This window comes from Babylonia areolata, chromosome 22 (assembly GCF_041734735.1).
Source record: "Babylonia areolata isolate BAREFJ2019XMU chromosome 22, ASM4173473v1, whole genome shotgun sequence".
NCBI lineage: Eukaryota > Metazoa > Mollusca > Gastropoda > Neogastropoda > Buccinidae > Babylonia > Babylonia areolata.
The window spans coordinates 17,078,215-17,097,032 of NC_134897.1; the positions used below are offsets into that span (position 1 = coordinate 17,078,215).

An 18,818-nucleotide genomic window follows, 5' to 3' on the forward strand; every position below is an offset into this window, starting at 1 on the left:
AAATTTGACCCCCGCAACTTATCATATGCATGTTTGTTGCAAGTTGATGTACACCTGGCCACAGAAAGTACAAAATAAAAAGAAACAAAAATCTGTAACATATATATCATAATTTCTGTTGTTTTTTTTTAATTTATTCATTTTTAAAAAATTCATATCTGACCCCTGCATCTTATTGGATGCAAATTGATGGCATGTTGATGTACATCTGGCCACAGAAAAAACAAAATAAAAAGAAACAAAAATCTGTACCATACATACCATAATTTCTGTGGTTTTTTTATTTTTTATTTTTTTTTTATTCATTTAAAAAAAAAATCATATCTGACCCCTGCATCTTATTGGATGCAAACTGATTGCAAGCTGATGTACACCTGGCCACAGAAAGTACAAAATAAAAAGAAACAAAAATCTGTAACATACATACCATAATTTCTGTGTTTTTTTAAATTTTATTTATTCATTTAAAAAAAATTCATATCTGACCCCTGCATCTTATTGGATGCAAACTGATTGCATGTTGATGTACATCTGGCCACAGAAAGTACAAAATAAAAAGGAACAAAAATCTGTAACATACATACCATAATTTCTGTGTTTTTAAAAATTTTTTTATTCATTTAAAAAAAATTCATATCTGACCCCTGCATCTTATCGGATGCAAATTGATTACATGTTGATGTACATCTGGCCACAGAAAGTACAAAATAAAAAGAAACAAAAATCTGTAACATACATACCATAATTTCTGTGTTTTTTTTTTTTTTTTTTATTTAAAAAAAAATTCATATCTGACCCATGCATCTTATCGGATGCATGTTTGTTGCATGTTGTCATTGTTGATGTACACCTGGCCACAGAAAAAAACAACAACAAAAAAACCAAAACAAAGTGTAACATACATGTCGTAATTTCTGGCGTTTTATTCTGATAAAAATTTCAAATCTGACCCCTGCATCTAATTGGATGCAATGTTGTTGCATGTTGATGTATACCTGGCCACAGAAAAAACATAATAAAAAGAAACAAAAATCTGTAACATACATACCATAATTTCTGTTTTTTTTTTTTTTTATTAAAAAAAAAATCATATCTGACCCCTGCATCTTATCGGATGCATGGCTGTTGCACGCTGATGTACACCTGGCCACAGAAAAAAAAAATCTGTAACATACATACCATACTTTCTTGATTTTTGCTTTTTTTAAATTCAGATCTGACCCCTGCATCTTACCAGATGCATGTGCCCTATCTGTGTGTGGAAACAATTCTGTCACCACAAAAATTTGATGTTTAATAACATCACAATAAATGCACATAATCACACTGAACAGCACCATGTAGTCCATGCTTCAGTGTTCATTCAACTGCTCCAGATTGTTAATTGCGTAAAAAAAAAGAAAAAAAGAAAGAAAAGAAAAGAAAAAGAAAGAAAGCAGATAACAGAGTAGATGAAGGGAGTAAGAGAGCCGAGTCAAAAAGCAGACTAAAAAACATATCAGATTCTCATCCAGTTTCTGAAGATGATGTCGCTTCTCAGAAAACATCCTCTTGTGGTGAATAGAGCCATTTTGCACCAGATGGTATGGAGGACACTCACTTTTGGGGGGATTATTGGCAGAGGCAGCTGACTGGATGTGTGTGCCTTATATATGTTCAAAATAACTTTTTTCTTTAAATTGCCCCATTTATCGGGATCGAACATGCAAACAGTCATGAGCCTGAATGCTGGAAAAATTCCGTGGAGCAGAGATGCCAACCCCTGTCAAGTGTTTGTAGGAACAATCAGGAAATTTAGTTGGAATATTTTAAATTTGGCAGGAACACTCGGGGAGTTTGAGCCACATCAGCAAATGTACATATTTTATCTACAAGACATACAAACACTTGGGCCCACCTACAACATGGTGTAACTGCCACTGGAGGCTGTTTGTAATTGTTACATTAGGTCTGTTTTCCACAGTCCAGTCTCTAATTGGTGCTCTGTTTATACTTCCTGAGAGGTCACCTGAGAGATGCATACTGCAGCAAGTGTCAGTCAATGACTTGATGAATCGATGAGACTTTTCCTTTCTGTCCAGATTGGGAATATCCTCATCAGCTCATCAGTGTGTGTGTGTGTGTGTGTGTGTATATGTGTGTGTGTGTGTGTGTGTGTGTGTGTGTGTGTGTGTGTCACATTCACTTATGTGCATGTGTTCGCTTGTTCCTTCCTTGCACTCCATAGCTTAATCCACCGGGCACAGTTGCTGTTTGATCGTATATGCTGTAAAGTGAAAGTCCTCCATCATGGCTCTGTAGCAGCAGATGTTGTTTTCTGAGTAGTGACGTCATCTTTGGAAAACTGGATCAGAATTAAACTTGCTTTTTTTCCTTTGTTGACTTGGCTCGGTTACTCTATTTGTCTGCTTTGTTATCTGCTTTTTTTTTTATTACCTTTTTTAAAAAAAACAAACAATTTTATAGCCTTTAGTCGAAAGTACACTGTTGTGAAGCCCTCGTTCACTGACTTGTCCAATCAGAATCCAGTCCACTACTCGTGCTTTCAGTTCCGTCTGCCATTGCGCTTTGCGTTCTGATTTCGAATAACAATCAGTTCACTTGTAGTTTGTTTACTTTTGCACCATTAATCTATCCTCATCTCAGCTCTTTTTTCAAGGCCTAAGGGTGAACTGCAATCACGTTCAACTGAAATTTGGTGTAATACGCTTTTTGGTTTCAAATCGATACAATGGTGAACATGAACCATGTTGAATCAAACACTGTTAAGACTTAAGTGTTGCTGTTCAGCGTGATCATGAGTGTTTACTGTGATCTTGGATATATACAGAGTTTTTTGTGACAGGTGGCACCAAGTGGCGGTCAAAATTTAGTTTTCAGATATGGAGCGTACAGCCTATAAGACGCAGGGGTCAGATTTGAGTATAAAAAAAGAAAAACAGAAAAAAGCGTCTTGTCGGCCGAAAAGTATGATATCAGGGAGGGTGTGCAGGCCCACTTTCATCAGATTGTCATAGGGGCTCCCTGCATGTGCATGCGTGTCGCCATTTCCTTTCTTTCCAGGTCACCGAAAGGCTAAAATTTCGTTGTGGAAATTGCTGTTCTGAAGAAAGGATTCTGAACATTTTCAGTGACAATCTTTGAAGTTTGAAAAGATATGTTTGTTTTTATAATTACACCCATTATTTGTTTTAGTCCTCTTTTTATACTTTGAGCTTGTTTCTTGTCATATATTAGCCATTACTTATTTGAAGTGATCCATTTATAAGCTCTGCCGAAAAGTTACCTGAACAAAAGCATTGCACACCCAGAAAAGCCAGTTACGGTGGTGGGCTGCGCATGTCGTCATACAGTCAACTTCTCGCTCTGCGAGCGACGAAAAGTGCACCGCAACATATTATGACACAACACTCACTTCATCAGACAACAGAATGCCTAGCTTGCTCTGCCTCCACTCCATGCCTGTGCCGATCGTCACCAGCAAGATCTGCTTCTTTAGGGTGAGGCGGGCGTACTTGAACAGGTTGCAGCTCTCCTCGTCAGCCACATACGCATTGGTCATGAAGGCAACAAAGAGGGGAGCGTCCATAATCGCTTTGGCCATCTCGTCCATGGAATAGCCATTGTTACTGGACGCCACCCAGCTGCAAGGAACAGTTGGGGATGTTAGATTTTCTGATTTCTTTCTGGTCATGTAAATTAAAAAAAAAAAAAAATTATTGTTGCTTTTCTTTTTTCTTGTAAGTTGTTGCTGTAATATTATGTAAAGGGACAAATGGAGTCCAGACAGAGTGCCTCTGTGTAAGCCACGTTTATTCCGTTCCCATTAACTGGAGTTATTTCCCTTAGCTCGTCTCGATACACAAAGCACTACAAATGCATGCCTGCATCATACTACAGTTGCATGTGTTCGTGTGTTTAATGTTTCTTGTAAAGCGCTTTCAGCTCCCTTTCACAGAGAAAAGTGCTCAAAAAGTACTCATTATTATCATTATTCATGCAGACTAAAGAGGGAGAAGTCAATTACAAGTTTCCTAAATATGTATTCTTGATAAACACCCATGTAAACAAGAGCTCAGACAACACAGTGGCAAAATCATAATGTGTATGCTTCTTCCTCACACAGAGAGAAAAGAATGTGACTGACTCCTATCAAGTCAGGTCTACTCAGAGTAAACAAACAGATATGGTGAAAATACAAATGATGACTGCTGAGTCTACGACAAAGTCTGTACCAAAAAACCTGTTGTTCCGACTATGTTTTGATTTGAGCTAAGCATCGTAATATCACATGGAATCAATGTGAATGAATACTCATTGTTCTGCCTAAATTATTTTGATGTAAACCGGGCACAGTAATACAACATGGAATCAATCTGTGAAACAGATATTTGAAATTCTGCCATTATCATCATTTCATTGTCAGCTGGGCATTACAATGTCACATATGTCAATGTTTGAGTAAATGTTTACTGTTCTACCCATAACAATCCTGATGTGGAATGACTGATGTTCAGAACAATATGCTGTTGTGACTTCCCAGTATACAATATCATACTTTTATCTGTAAACCTTTGTCTGGATAAAAAAAAAAAATTGTTAAAAAGTTGGAAAAAAAAGTCTGTACAAAATTGTGGGTTGTGAAATTACTGTCCACTGACATTCCCATATAGCACAGTCCCCAAAGAAGGACCTATGATGAGAAACAACAACGCTTGTCTTCAGAGTGAGTCCTATTTCACAACCCACAGTTTAGTACATAGCTACATTCTCCATCTTCTGAGACAGCTCCAGGGCTGACAGTTCCAGACCAAGGGCACAGCATGACTGCTCTGTCTTCTGCCTGTGTGGCAAGACAACTTGGCGTCATCCACAAAACTGCCTGTTCCATGATTCTCCAATTCCAGATTTGCTGATCACTAAACTGGTGATCCCAATTTGCTGTTGCCATTCCGTCTACGGGCCGAGTTGCTCTGTGTGTGTGCGTGTGTGCATGTGTGTGTGTGTGTGTGTGTGTGTGTGTGAACTGTATCATATTCGCTCAGAAGTCAGTTTTGTGAATGCACTCACAATATTTCGCACTGTCTTAAGACCAGTTTAGAACTGCAAGTGTTCACAGAAGCTGATTGTAGTATCTGTGCATAAAAATATTTTAATACTCATTTGTAGATGGAGAGAGAGACAGAAAGGGAGACAGAGAGAGAGAGAGAAGAGAAAAGAAGGAGAGAGAGAGATGGAGAGAGAAAGAATGTGTGTGTGTGTGTTTCTCTGTGTGTGTGTGTGTGTGTGTGTGTGTGTGTTTCTGAGTGTGTGTGTTTCTCTCTCTCTGTGTGTGTGTGTGTGTGTGTGTGTGTGTGTGTGTGTGTGTGTGACACATACACACACACCTTGAGGTGATTTTTTCCCCCAAAGGGTTGAGTCAGGTGTTGTTTTACCATCAGCAGAACTCACCTTTTGTAGCCCAGTTGCTCCATGTCAGCCAACACTCTGGCTGGAGTGACTGCCCCTGGTTTGTCTCCCGCCTCATCTTTCTTGCAGAAGGACACAAAGATGTCTGCAGGTCACACACACACACACACACACACACACACACGTGCACACACACACACGCACACACACATGCACACACACGCACACACAAACAGACACACAGAGTACCAAGAATATGAAATCTTTTGACCACCGCTGATGTACTGAGGATAGAAAATTGCAACATATGCATTGCTTGTACAAAGTTATTGAAAACATTTAAAGTTGAATAAGCAATTTTGTTTGGTGATTTAACAAAAAAGAAAAAAGAAAAAAAAAAGAAGAAAGGATGCAAACAGTCAATTCAACACATGAAATCAGAGATAAAATAACGAAAATGACTTATCCCATGACAATCTTTCCCTTCTTCTTGAATTTTCCCAGCTTTTAACACACCCTCCTTCCCACTTCATCTTTGAATCAATTACAAAAGTTAAAAAAACAGACTCTGGCTTCATGTTTTTGATTTTTTTGATTTTTTACTTTTTTTTTTTTTTTAAAGAATAAGTTGGTTTCTAAGATCATCAAATTTTGGACATTCGATTACAAAAATAAAATTCAACTCCAATGACACACCACACCACAGTTATGGTTAAGTGCGTATGTGAAGAGACTGAATATAAGTCCTTTGTTTTAACCCCTTGACTGCCAGACTGGTGAAATGTGATCAGTGTAGCAGAGCTTGAAGTGCAGCAGCAACTGCTTTTTTGACTCACTTGTGTAAACAAAGTGAGTCTATGTTTTAACCCAGTGTTCGGTTGTATGTGTGTGTGTGTGTGTGTGTCCGTGGTAAACTTTAACATTGACATTTTCTCTGCAAATACTTTGTCAGTTGACACCAAATTAGGCATAAAAATAGGAAAAATTCAGTTCTTTCCAGTCATCTTGTTTAAAACAATATTGCACTCCCGGATGGGCACAAAAAAATAAATAATGAAGCTTAATTATATGCAAACTGCATTTCCTGTTATATTTATATTTTTTGTATTCTCTAAACTTGGCACTTTGATCTGATATTCTGACCCAACAACAAGAGCAGTCATTATTATCATTTTTTGTTCAAACAGGAACTTCTTTTGCTAAGCACGGAAGTTTTATTTATTTTTGCAAACATTTTGGTGCAGATAGTAAAAAAGGGAAATTACTCTGTAATTAATGCAAGGGGACTTAATTTATCACAAGTGAGTCTTGAAGGCCTTGCCTCTCTTGTTTGTGTGTGTGCTTTCCAGTGCCGTTATCAATGTTACGGAACAAAAGCAATGCAGTCCCAAGAAGCAGAAGAACAAGTCCAAACACAGAGTGGTGGTGGTGGTGACTGACATCCTGACCTGTCAGCTTCTGTTCACCTCAGTGAGGTGACAGCCCTTCACTGACAAGTATATACTAAGTCAGCAGCAGTGCAGAGGTTAACGTTTCCCATTTACAGGGGAAAAAACAACCAACCAAAGAACAACAACAACAACAAAATATCTCCAGACAGACTGCTATCCTGGTACAGGTGAAAACAAGTGTCAGTATCAGTATCAGTAGCTCAAGGAGGCCTCACTGCGTTCAGACAAATCCATATACGCTACACCACATCTGCCAAGCAGATGCCTGATCAGCAGCGTAACCCATTGCGCTTAGTCAGGCCTTGAGAAAAAAAAAAAGAAAAAAAAAAAGGTGAAAACAAAACATCAAACATTCGTCCCCTTTACCTGCGGCCAGGTCTCGCTGCAGTTCCTTCAACCCTCGTACAGCCTGAACAAGGTGAAGGTCAAAGTCCACGGTGCCCTCTGGTGGCATGCAGGCTGCAATAAATAAAAAGACATCATAAATCTGTTGAAAAGCTGTGCACTGCTCACAAGGAATCTGATAGTGATTATCATGCAGTTGTTGTTTTTTTTTAGGAGACGGGGGTGGGGTTGGAGGGGGGGGGGGGTTAAAGCAAAATTTTGAGGTAATAAACGGACAACTTTTTAAAAAAATAATTTTTTGTGTAATGAAAAATTTTAATGTAATATATGGAAACTTTTTTTTTAGCGAATGCAAAATTCTAAAGTAATAAATACATAAATGATAACACATAAGAATCAATCAACCACCGTTCATTTTGAGTCATGCTATGGATATATAACATAACTAACATCCTTGGGCACAAGACAAAAAAATGACAAAAGAGGACGAATGCATAAATCATCATTGTGACGACTGTGATCACGAAATACAAAGCATCAATATTTTGTTCCATGTGAGTTTGTATCAGCTGTCCGAGGGTGTTAACAGTTAGTAAACGTGTATGTTGAATTGAAGAGCACAATTCCCTTCTCTTAAATTCAGTCATTTTCCTTCCACATGGATTTTCTTTGCCAATTAACATGCCTTTCTTTGCGTTTTGTGCTGAAAAAAGTCAGTGTGTGTGTGTGTGTGTGTGTGTGTGTGTGTGTGTGTGTGTGTGTGTGTGTCTGTTGTAATCTTGTTTGTGGGTAGGTGTGTTTGAGCATGTGTGTGTGTGTGTGTGTGTGTGTGTGTGTGTGTGTGTGTGTGTGTGTGTGTGTTTGTGTGTGAATGTTTGTGCATAGAACAATACGATAGAAGATGAAAAGAATAAAACTGCACTTGGTTGTTTATTCAGTGCCTTAGCAAATATTTCAATACCATATCCACCCATCAAATACAGTAATTTGATTTAACTTTTCATATCATTTTGCATTTTTTTTCTAAAAATGATGGATGTTGGTTATCTTCCCATGGTTCTGACTTATCTCATCATGACAATACTGAGCACAAAACTGACATTCTCCATTCATTTTTTTTTTCCAAATTAAACATGACATCTATACACTTTTGAGTACTTTTAAAAATTTTTGTGAAATTTGTTTCTTTTTTGGTGAGGTTTTTAATGTGTGCATTTGATGTCACAAAGTGGGTTCAGGCATAAGCAGGTCTGGAGATCGGAAAAAATCTTCACCCTCTACCCACCAGGCGCCATTACCGAGATTTGAACCTGTGACCCTCAGACTGAAAGTCCAACACTTTGACCACTCGGTTACTGCACCCATCAGAAATGTGTTAATAATTCCCTTCAAAAGCAACAAAAACAACAAAATAACAAAAAAAACCCAATGAATCTTCCCTGTCACTGACCTTGCAGTTCGACGATGGAGATAGTGTGGAAGTACTTCAGACACTGCAGGAAAGGAGCTTTCAGCTCCGCCGCCCGGCGCACGATGGACGCCGAAAACATGTGGGGGCCCTTCAGGTACTGCAACAAAATTAACACCCTCTTCATCATTTTATGGTGTCTGAACCATCTGAATCCCACAGAAAATGGAATGCAGCCATAAAAAAGACTTCTTGGGCATGACTCCGGCATTTACTGATATCACCCAGAGTGAGAAGATATGAAACTGAAGATTACCAGTACTCGGACATGACTCTGGCATTTACTGATATCACTCGGAGTGGGAAGATATGAAACTGAAGACTACCAGTACTTTACTGATATCACTCAGAGTGGGAAGATATGAAAATGAAGACTACCAGTACTTGGACATGACTCTGGCATTTACTGATATCACCCACAGTGGGAAGATATGAAACTAAATTGAAGACTATCAGTACTTGGACATGACTCCAGCATTTACTGATATCACTCACAGTGGGAAGATATGAAACTAAATTGAAGACTATCAGTACTTGGACATGACTCCACCATTTACTGATATCACTCACAGTGGGAAGATATGAAACTAAATTGAAGACTATCAGTACTTGGACATGACTCCAGCATTTACTGATATCACCCACAGTGGGAAGGTGTGAAACTGAGGACTATCAGTACTTGGACATGACTCCAGCATTTGCTGATATCACCCCGAATGGGAGATATGAAATTGAGGACTTGCAGTACTTTTACATGACTCCGGCATTTACTGATATCACTCAGAGTGGTAAGATATGAAATTGAAGATTAGCAGTACTTGGACATGACTCCAGCATTTACTGATATCAGCCTGAATGGGAAAATATGAAATTGAGGACTAGCAGTACTTGGACATGACTCCAGCATTTACTGATACCACCCACAGTGGGAAGATATGAAACTAAACTGAAGACTATCAGTACTTGGACATGACTCCACCATTTACTGATATCACCCACAGTGGGCAGATATGAAAATGAAGACTACCAGTACTTGGACATGACTCTGGCATTTACTGATATCACCCACAGTGGGAAGATATGAAACTGAGGACTAGCAGTACTCGGACATGACTCTGGCATTTACTGATATCACTCGGAGTCGGAAGATATGAAATTGAAGATTACCAGTACTCGGACATGACTCCGGCATTTACTGATATCACTCGGAATGGGAAGATATGAAACTGAAGACTACCAGTACTTTACTGATATCACTCCGAGTGGTAAGATATGAAACTGAAGACTACCAATACTCGGACATGACTCTGGCATTTACTGATATCACTCAGTGTGGGAAGATATGAAACTGAAGACTACCAGTACTTTACTGATATCACTCACAGTGGGAAGATATGAAACTGTAGACTACCAGTACTTTACCGATATCACTCAGAGTGGGAAGATATGAAACTGAAGACTACCAGTACTTTACCGATATCACTCAGAGTGGGAAGATATGAAAATGAAGACTACCAGTACTCGGACATGACTCCGGCATTTACTGATATCACTCGGAGTGGGAAGATATGAAACTGAAGACTACCAGTACTCGGACATGACTCTGGCATTTACTGATATCACCCAGAGTGGGAAGATATGAAACTGAAGACTACCAGTACTTTACTGATATCACTCCGAGTGGTAAGATATGAAACTGAAGACTACCAATACTCGGACATGACTCTGGCATTTACTGATATCACTCAGTGTGGGAAGATATGAAACTGAAGACTACCAGTACTTTACTGATATCACTCAGAGTGGGAAGATATGAAACTGTAGACTACCAGTACTCGGACATGACTCCACCATTTACTGATATCACTCAGAGTGGGAAGATATGAAACTGAAGACTACCAGTACTTTACTGATATCACTCAGAGTGGGAAGATATGAAACTGAAGACTACCAGTACTCGGACATGACTCCGGCATTTACTGATATCACTCAGAGTGGGAAGATATGAAACTGAAGACTACCAGTACTTTGACATGACTCCGGCGTTTACTGATATCACTCAGAGCGGTAAGATATGAAACTGAAGACTACCAGTACTCGGACATGACTCTGGCATTTACTGATATCACTCAGAGTGGTAAGATATGAAACTGAAGACTACCAGTACTCGGACATGACTCCGGCGTTTACTGATATCACTTGGAGTGGGAAGATATGAAACTGAGGACTAGCAGTACTCGGACATGACTCTGGCATTTACTGATATCACTCGGAGTCGGAAGATATGAAATTGAAGATTACCAGTACTTGGACATGACCTCAGCATTTACTGATATCACTCCGAGTGGTAAGATATGAAACTGAGACTACCAGTACTTTACCGATATCACTCAGAGTGGGAAGATATGAAACTAGAGACTCGCAGTACTTGGACTTGACTCCGGCATTTACTAATAACACCCAGAGTGGGAAGATATGAAACTGAAGACTACCAGTACTTGGACATGACTCTGGCATTTACTGATATCACCCACAGTGGGAAGATATGAAATTGAAGATTACATGTACCAGTACTTGGACATGACTCTGGCATTTACAAATATCACTCTGAGTGGGAAGATATGAAACTGAAGACTACCAGTACTTGGACATGACTCCGGCATTTACTGATATCACTCGGAGTGGGAAAATATGAAATTGAAGATTACCAGTACTCGGACATGACTCCAGCATTTACTGATATAACTCACTCAGAGTGGGAATATATGAAATTGAAGACTACCAGTACTTGGACATGACTCTGGCATTTACTGATATCACCCCGAATGGGAAGATATGAAATTGAAGACTACCAGTACTCAGACATGACTCCGGCATTTACTGATATCACTCAGAGTGGGAAGATATGAAACTGAAGACTACCAGTACTCGGACATGACTCCGGCGTTTACTGATATCACCCAGAGTGGTAAGATATGAAACTGAAGACTACCAGTACTCATGAATTTTCTTGTTCTCTGCATTACTTTCCAAAGGAAATGTGGTACCTGTGCTTGATGCAGCCTGACCTCGTGTGCACGAGTCTCTGTTCTGATGCAAACATTGGTACTCTTTAAATGTGTGTTGAAGATTTACACTGCTCCTGCTATATGAACAACACTTGTCACATATCTATTGTCTCAATATTTTCTTTTAATCTTGTCTTGTGTGTGCATCTAAAAAATTGTTGTCTGTTTTATTTATACTTAATGACCAGGGCAAAGAAGCTCAATCTATAATGAACATTTTTTTTATGATGCGCACGCACACACACACACATGCACATACACACACACACACACACGCACGTAGCACACACACATGTACAACCCTATTCAACCTCGACCAGCAGAATCCATACACAAACGTTTCAAAGTACACGTCAGGTTATGACTCACGCATCTGACATTCAGTTTCCTTGATTTTATCCTTTATTCTTGTGTCCAGAAACCTTTACTCACAGTTTTCACAACAAATAACAATGACTGCGATGATGATGATTCTGATTCTGATTCCCGCAGACAACAACACAAACCCTGGCGGAGTGATGGCCTAGAGGTAACACGTCCACCTAGGAAGTGAGAGAATCTGAGCGCACTGGTTCGAATCACAGTACAGTTGCCAATATTTTCCTCCCCCTCCACTAGTCCTTGAGTAGTGGTCTGGACACTAGTCATTTGGATGAGACAATAAACCAAGGTCCCGTGTGCAGCATGCACTTAGCGCATGTAAAAGAACCCACGGCAACAAAAGTGCTGTCCCTGGCAAAATTCTGTAGAAAAATCCACTTCGATTGGAGAAACAAATAAAACTGCACACAGGAAAAAATACAAAAAAATGGGAGAGCAGCCTGAATTTCACACAGAGAAATCTGTTGTGACAAAAAAGAGAAATATAACACAATACAACACAAACCCTGGCCCCCACCACCACTTACGATGATTATTCTGATTCACACAGACACCAACACAAACCTGGCCCCCACCACCACTCACGATTCTGATTCACACAGACACGAACACAAACCTGGCCCCCACCACCACTCACGATTCTGATTCCGATTCACACAGACACCAACACAAACCCTGGCCCCCTCCACCACTCACGATTCTGATTCACACAGACACCAACACAAACCTGGCCCCCACCACCACTCACGATTCTGATTCACACAGACACCAACACAAACATGGCCCCCACCACCACTCACGATTCTGATTCACACAGACACCAACACAAACCCTGGCCCCCTCCACCACTCACGATTCTGATTCACACAGACACCAACACAAACCTGGCCCCCACCACCACTCACGATTCTGATTCACACAGACACCAACACAAACCTGGCCCCCACCACCACTCACGATTCTGATTCACACAGACACCAACACAAACCCTGCCCCCACCACCACTCACGATTCTGATTCACACAGACACCAACACAAACCCTGGCCCCCACCACCACTCACGATTCTGATTCACACAGACACCAACACAAACCCTGCCCCCACCACCACTCACGATTCGGATTCACACAGACACCAACACAAACCTGGCCCCCACCACCACTCACGATTCTGATTCTGATTCACACAGACACCAACACAAACCCTGCCCCCACCACCACTCACGATTCTGATTCTGATTCACACAGACACCAACACAAACCCTGCCCCTACCACCACTCACGATTCTGATTCACACAGACACCAACACAAACATGGCCCCCACCACCACTCACGATTCTGATTCTGATTCACACAGACACCAACATAAACATGGCCCCCACCACCACTCACGATTCTGATTCACACAGACACCAACACAAACATGGCCCCCACCACCACTCACGATTCTGATTCACACAGACACCAACACAAACCCTGCCCCACCCCCACCACTCACCAGCCTCAGACACTCGGGGCAGGGGAGGAGGTAGTCGTAGGTCACACCCTGGAAGGACTCCAGGATCAGTCCCTCAAACACCTCATGCACAAGGAACAGGATGTTGTCAGGGCGTGGACCTTGGGCTCGAACCACCAGCTCCGAGTCCCTGTCAATGGTCATGCACCGGTGAGTGTGTCTACACATGCTGGGAGTCTCACACCGTGTGAGGAGACAGAGCGCCATAGGCTGAGCTACACACTGTTGAGTCTTGTCTACACATTTGTATTTGTATTTCTTTTTATCGCAACAGATTTCTCTGTGTGAAATTTGGGCTGCTCTCCCCAGGGACAGCGTGTCGCTACACTACAGCGCCACCCATTTTTTTTGTATTTTTTCCTGCGTGCAGTTGTATTTGTTTTTCCTATCGAAGTAGATTTTTCTACAGAATTTTGCCAGGAACAACCCTTTCGCTGCCGTGGGTTCTTTTACATGCGCTAAGTGCATGCTGCACACAGGACCTTGGTTTATCGTCTCATCTGAATGACTAGCGTCCAGACCACCACTCAAGGTCTAGTGGAGGGGGAGAAAATATCGGCGGCTGAGCTGTGATTCGAACCAGCGCGCTCAGATTCTCTCGCTTCCTAGGCAGACGCGTTACCTCTAGGCTACCACTCCACTCCACTGGGAGTCTCACACTGTATGAGGAGACAGACCTATCTAGCTAGCTAAGCCACACACTGGTGAGTCTGTCTGCACATGCTGGGAGTCTCACACTGTGTGAGGAGACAATACCCATCAGCTTAAATGTAGCCAAGTGCACTGCTTGCTGAAGAACTAACTGACATGGCGACAGATAATAAAGCAGACGACGCATGTGCACTGTCACAGCCAGCATACTACTGATGCACATTTGAGACAAAGGCATTGACCAGCCCTTCCAAATTTCAAACACTGATTGTTAACGTAATACCACCAAACCTATGAATCAAATCACTGTTGTGTCTGTCTAAATGTGCTTCTAATCTTACAGCAGACTTGAGTCTGATCTGAAATTCTTCACCAGATAAATGTAGATGCCAAGGTAACATCACACTATTGTTCATCACATATGTTCCTTGATCCTGTTTGTCTAAAATATGATGACATTTTGGTTGACTTGACACCCCAGTGACACAGAAATTGAAGATTGAAACAGATCAGTTATTTTGATAATATAATGCAGATTTTCAGTATCGATTCAATGCACTGGCTCAGACAAACACACCATCTGTTGTGTTTGTTGTGATTGCTATTTTATCAATTATCAACATCAATGGATCAGAAATCTACACATATCGATATATACAAGGTTACAACAGTCATCATGCAACCCTCTTTTAAACTATATCATTAGAGTTTGCCCATATCCTCATTTTATGAAATTAGTATTTTTGTCTGCTCTGAACTGATGTTTCCAAGATTTGATAAAAGGTGACACGTTTATTTCATGAATTATCAAGCATAACTGGCTTTTAATTTTGTATTCACTGTTAAGATTGTGTTTTTCCTTTTGCCTCACATCCACAATGTGTTTTTTTTCTTTTCTTTTCTTTTTGTATTTCTTTTTATCACAACAGATTTCTCTGTGTGAAATTCAGGCTGCTCTCCCCAGGGAGAGTGCGTCGCTACACTACATTTTTTAAATTTGTTTTTCCTATTGAAGTGGATTTTTTTCTACAGAATTTTGCCAGGAACAACCCTTTTGTTGCCATGGGTTCTTTTATGTGCGCTAAGTGCATGCTGCACACGGGACCACACGGGAAATGCCTATAACTGTGAGAAGTGACTGACATCTCTGTAATTTTGAGAAGTGTACTGCCATCTGTCTTTCTGGGCTTGAATATTTATATAATAAAATTTCTTTTAAAAATCTTGAATGCAACAACAACCTGTGTTACCTTGTCTGTCTGACGAGACAAAGGTGACCATTTTTACGCAGGTAGGAGCCTCGTTTCCAAACCAGTGAACTGTCACTGAATTCATGGAGACGCACCTGTAAATAAAAATAAAACAAAACAAATTTTTTTATGAAAAACCTTTCAAATGATTCAAGTCCAGATCTACCTAATTCATGGAATTTGGAACACAATCACAACATCAAAGAATACAGAATGTTTTCGATCTGAAACCCTGTCCCCCCCCCCACCCCCCCCTTCTTCCTTTTAAACAATAACATGAAAATGTGAAAATTGATACTTTAATAAAATGCCTACAATCATCAGTGTGTGTGAAGGGACATTTAGCATAATTTCATATTCCATTTTTGATCTGAAGCAGCTCTGAAATATTCCAAATATCGGTCCTGTACATAAGGCCATGCAGTCTTGTCAGATCTGGTTATAGAGCGGCTTCCACCAACTTTGCATTCATCCTATGTCAGTGCATTAGATCTGCGTACAACCAAAAACGTTTCAGCACTCTAGTATACTGACTACAAGGTGCTTTGGTTTATAAACTACAACCTCCTAAAATCTGATTTTAACAATACATAAAGTGCAGCATGTCATAAGGTCCACAGTTTCTGTTTCAATGAAGGGTCAAAGCGTATAGTGTGGTCCGTTTATGCTTGAAAAAAGAAGACAGGAACCGATGCTGACCTATTCAGAAACCTATTGCGCTGGTTAGATCTTGGGAACCTACACCCAATTTTCCAATCTCCAAGCTCAACAGATGTGCTGACCTGCTAGTGGCTGAACCCCCTTCATGTGTATTCACAAACAGAAGATCAAATACACCCCTTAAAAGATCCTGTAATCCATGTCAGCATTCAGTGGGTTATGGAAACGATGGGTTGATCATCACCGCTGTTATGACCATGTGTGCACCTTCGGTCGAAGCTGAGGTCAAGGCTGTGAGGTCATCATCGGAACTAAGGTTCCTATCATGGGGCCTTGAGGGTAAATGGTGGAGATTTTTTTTCGATCTCCAGGTCAACAGATGTGTTGACCTGCTAGTGTCTGAACCTCCTTCATGTGTATATGCATGCAGAAGACTAAATATGCATGTTAAAGATCCCATAATCCATGTTAGCATTTGGTGGGTCATGTAAACAAGAACACACCTGGCATGCACCCCCCCACCCCCCACCCCCACCCCCCTCAAGTAACAGATTATGACTACCTACATGGCGGGAGTAAAATTGGTCCTAATGTAAAAGCCCGCTCATGCATACAAGTGTAAGCAAGAGTCGCAGCCCATGAATGAAAAAGCAGTAGAATCATCAGAACTCTCGTAACAAGTTGCGTCATCTGCTCGCTTGTCTGCTCTGTTGCTCTTCCACCATCTTTAATCTGACCGTGATGGTAGTCATGAAAACGTGCTTCCAGGATCCACTGACAGACTTCAGGCAATGATGTGTGGCAAAGATGGCCAGTTTTTATAAGAGAACACTGTCTCCTTCAGACATCCAGTGCTCCCGCAAACACAGCAGGCCTGGATGCCATTTCAAGAAGCAGCTGACGGAAATGTCTATTCAATTTTTTCCACCATGAACATTATACTTCCAGATTTGGAGGTCAACCATGGTAAGTTTCTGATTCAGACAGTATTATGACAGATTTTAACCATACACTAGGTGCACTCTATCATAAGGTGCATGGGTCAAAACTGAGGAAAAATAATCAGCTAAGAGTTTCTAAAATATGTCAGGGAGAACCTCTTATGAGAACACCACCAAACCTGACTTACCTGTCCCCGGTTGAAGAGTCCAGCAGGCAGATAATCAAACTTGTAGGTCATTTTGGTCTCCAGCAGCCCACTGCCTTTCTCCACCTCAGGCCATTCAAACTGCACACAGACATGGGGCTTTGTTTTAACCATGACAGTCAGTCATGTTGGGCAACTGTGTCCCACCTATCTGGGCTAGAATGTGATTACAGTGGTGAGTGTCTTACCCAAGTACAATCCCACTCTTTAGGCCACAAGGGTTTAAGGACAGTCAGTTTTGGGATGGTTTCCAAAGGCCAACCAGCCCCTAAGGCCGCAGCACTACGAGCCAGTGCAATCTTGCCTCCAAGTCTGAGAGTCATAGTCCTTCAGAAAAAAATAAGCTGCAAATGAATTTCCATTGCAGTGGAAAGTCCACTGATCATACAGCTCTTACTTTTGCTGTTGTCCCTACTGTCAGCTTATATCAATATAAACTGAGTGTTGAATTTAAGCGACCTCATTTGCTGTTCTTCAGAAATAAATGAACAAATGATAACAAATAAAGATAAATCAAGCACAGTTAATTTTAAATAGAAAGACATACAACAGAACGCACAAGGACACAGAACAAGAAAGAAAAAACAAAAGAAAATGAATGCATCAATCATCACTGTGAGGGTTGTGATCAAGAAATGTCACAGATAGAGAAATAAATGTCACAAATACTGGGAAATCTAAAAAGACAAACACAAACAATAACACCACCAACAACTATCAGACAGGTCACTCCTTCAGACGATGATCATTCCGCACGCATCCACTATCAACAAGTCACTTCCACAAATGATGATCATGCCCCACACAACAACTATCAGACAAGTCACTCCTACAGACGACGATCATTCCCCACACAACAACTATCAGACAAGTCACTCCTACAGACGACGATCATTCCCCACACAACAACTATCAGACAAGCCACTCCTACAGACGACCACTCCTATAGACGACGATCATTCCCCACACAACTAGTTATCAGACAAGACACTCCTACAGACGACTATCATGGCCCACACATCCACCTCAGGTTCTTTCTCCGTCAGCAGACACGGCACCAAGTTGACCTGCTCATCCTTCAGTGGAAAGGTCAAGTCGTATTCCTCCGTCAGGCGCAGAAGCCATGGGTGAAGGGATTCTGGGTAATCCTTCCACACCAGTCCAATGTCCTCGTGTCGAAGTCGACCTTCCTGTGAACACATTAAATGTTGTTGTGCACAGATAAAACATGTTTTTCACAATACACTTTCTTAATCTCAACAAATATTGTGTGCTGTGGAAGTACATTTATTCTTAACAAACATGTCAAAAGAACATCTTCAGACAATGAACAATAAATAGCAAATCCATTTGTAGATCGCATTTGATAAAACTATCCACACAGCAGCTGTAATCCACTTGCAGATCACATTTGATAAAAACTATCCACACAGCAGCTGTACAACAACAAAACAAATAAAATCCTGTCGTTT

General features: G+C 40.8%; 1 protein-coding gene across 1 annotated transcript in view; it reads right to left on the bottom strand.

Moving 5' to 3' along the window:
* Positions 1–18,818, bottom strand: part of LOC143297367 (uncharacterized) — a 115,073-nt gene that overhangs the window by 16,656 nt on the left and 79,599 nt on the right. The window contains exons 37-44 of the mRNA XM_076609676.1: positions 18,372–18,536; positions 17,329–17,427; positions 15,540–15,634; positions 13,621–13,768; positions 8,656–8,773; positions 7,227–7,319; positions 5,452–5,554; positions 3,416–3,644 (exon numbers count right to left, since the gene is read on the bottom strand). Of these exons, the coding sequence (XP_076465791.1) occupies positions 3,416–3,644; positions 5,452–5,554; positions 7,227–7,319; positions 8,656–8,773; positions 13,621–13,768; positions 15,540–15,634; positions 17,329–17,427; positions 18,372–18,536 (1,050 nt within the window). The remainder of the gene's footprint in view (positions 1–3,415; positions 3,645–5,451; positions 5,555–7,226; positions 7,320–8,655; positions 8,774–13,620; positions 13,769–15,539; positions 15,635–17,328; positions 17,428–18,371; positions 18,537–18,818) is intronic.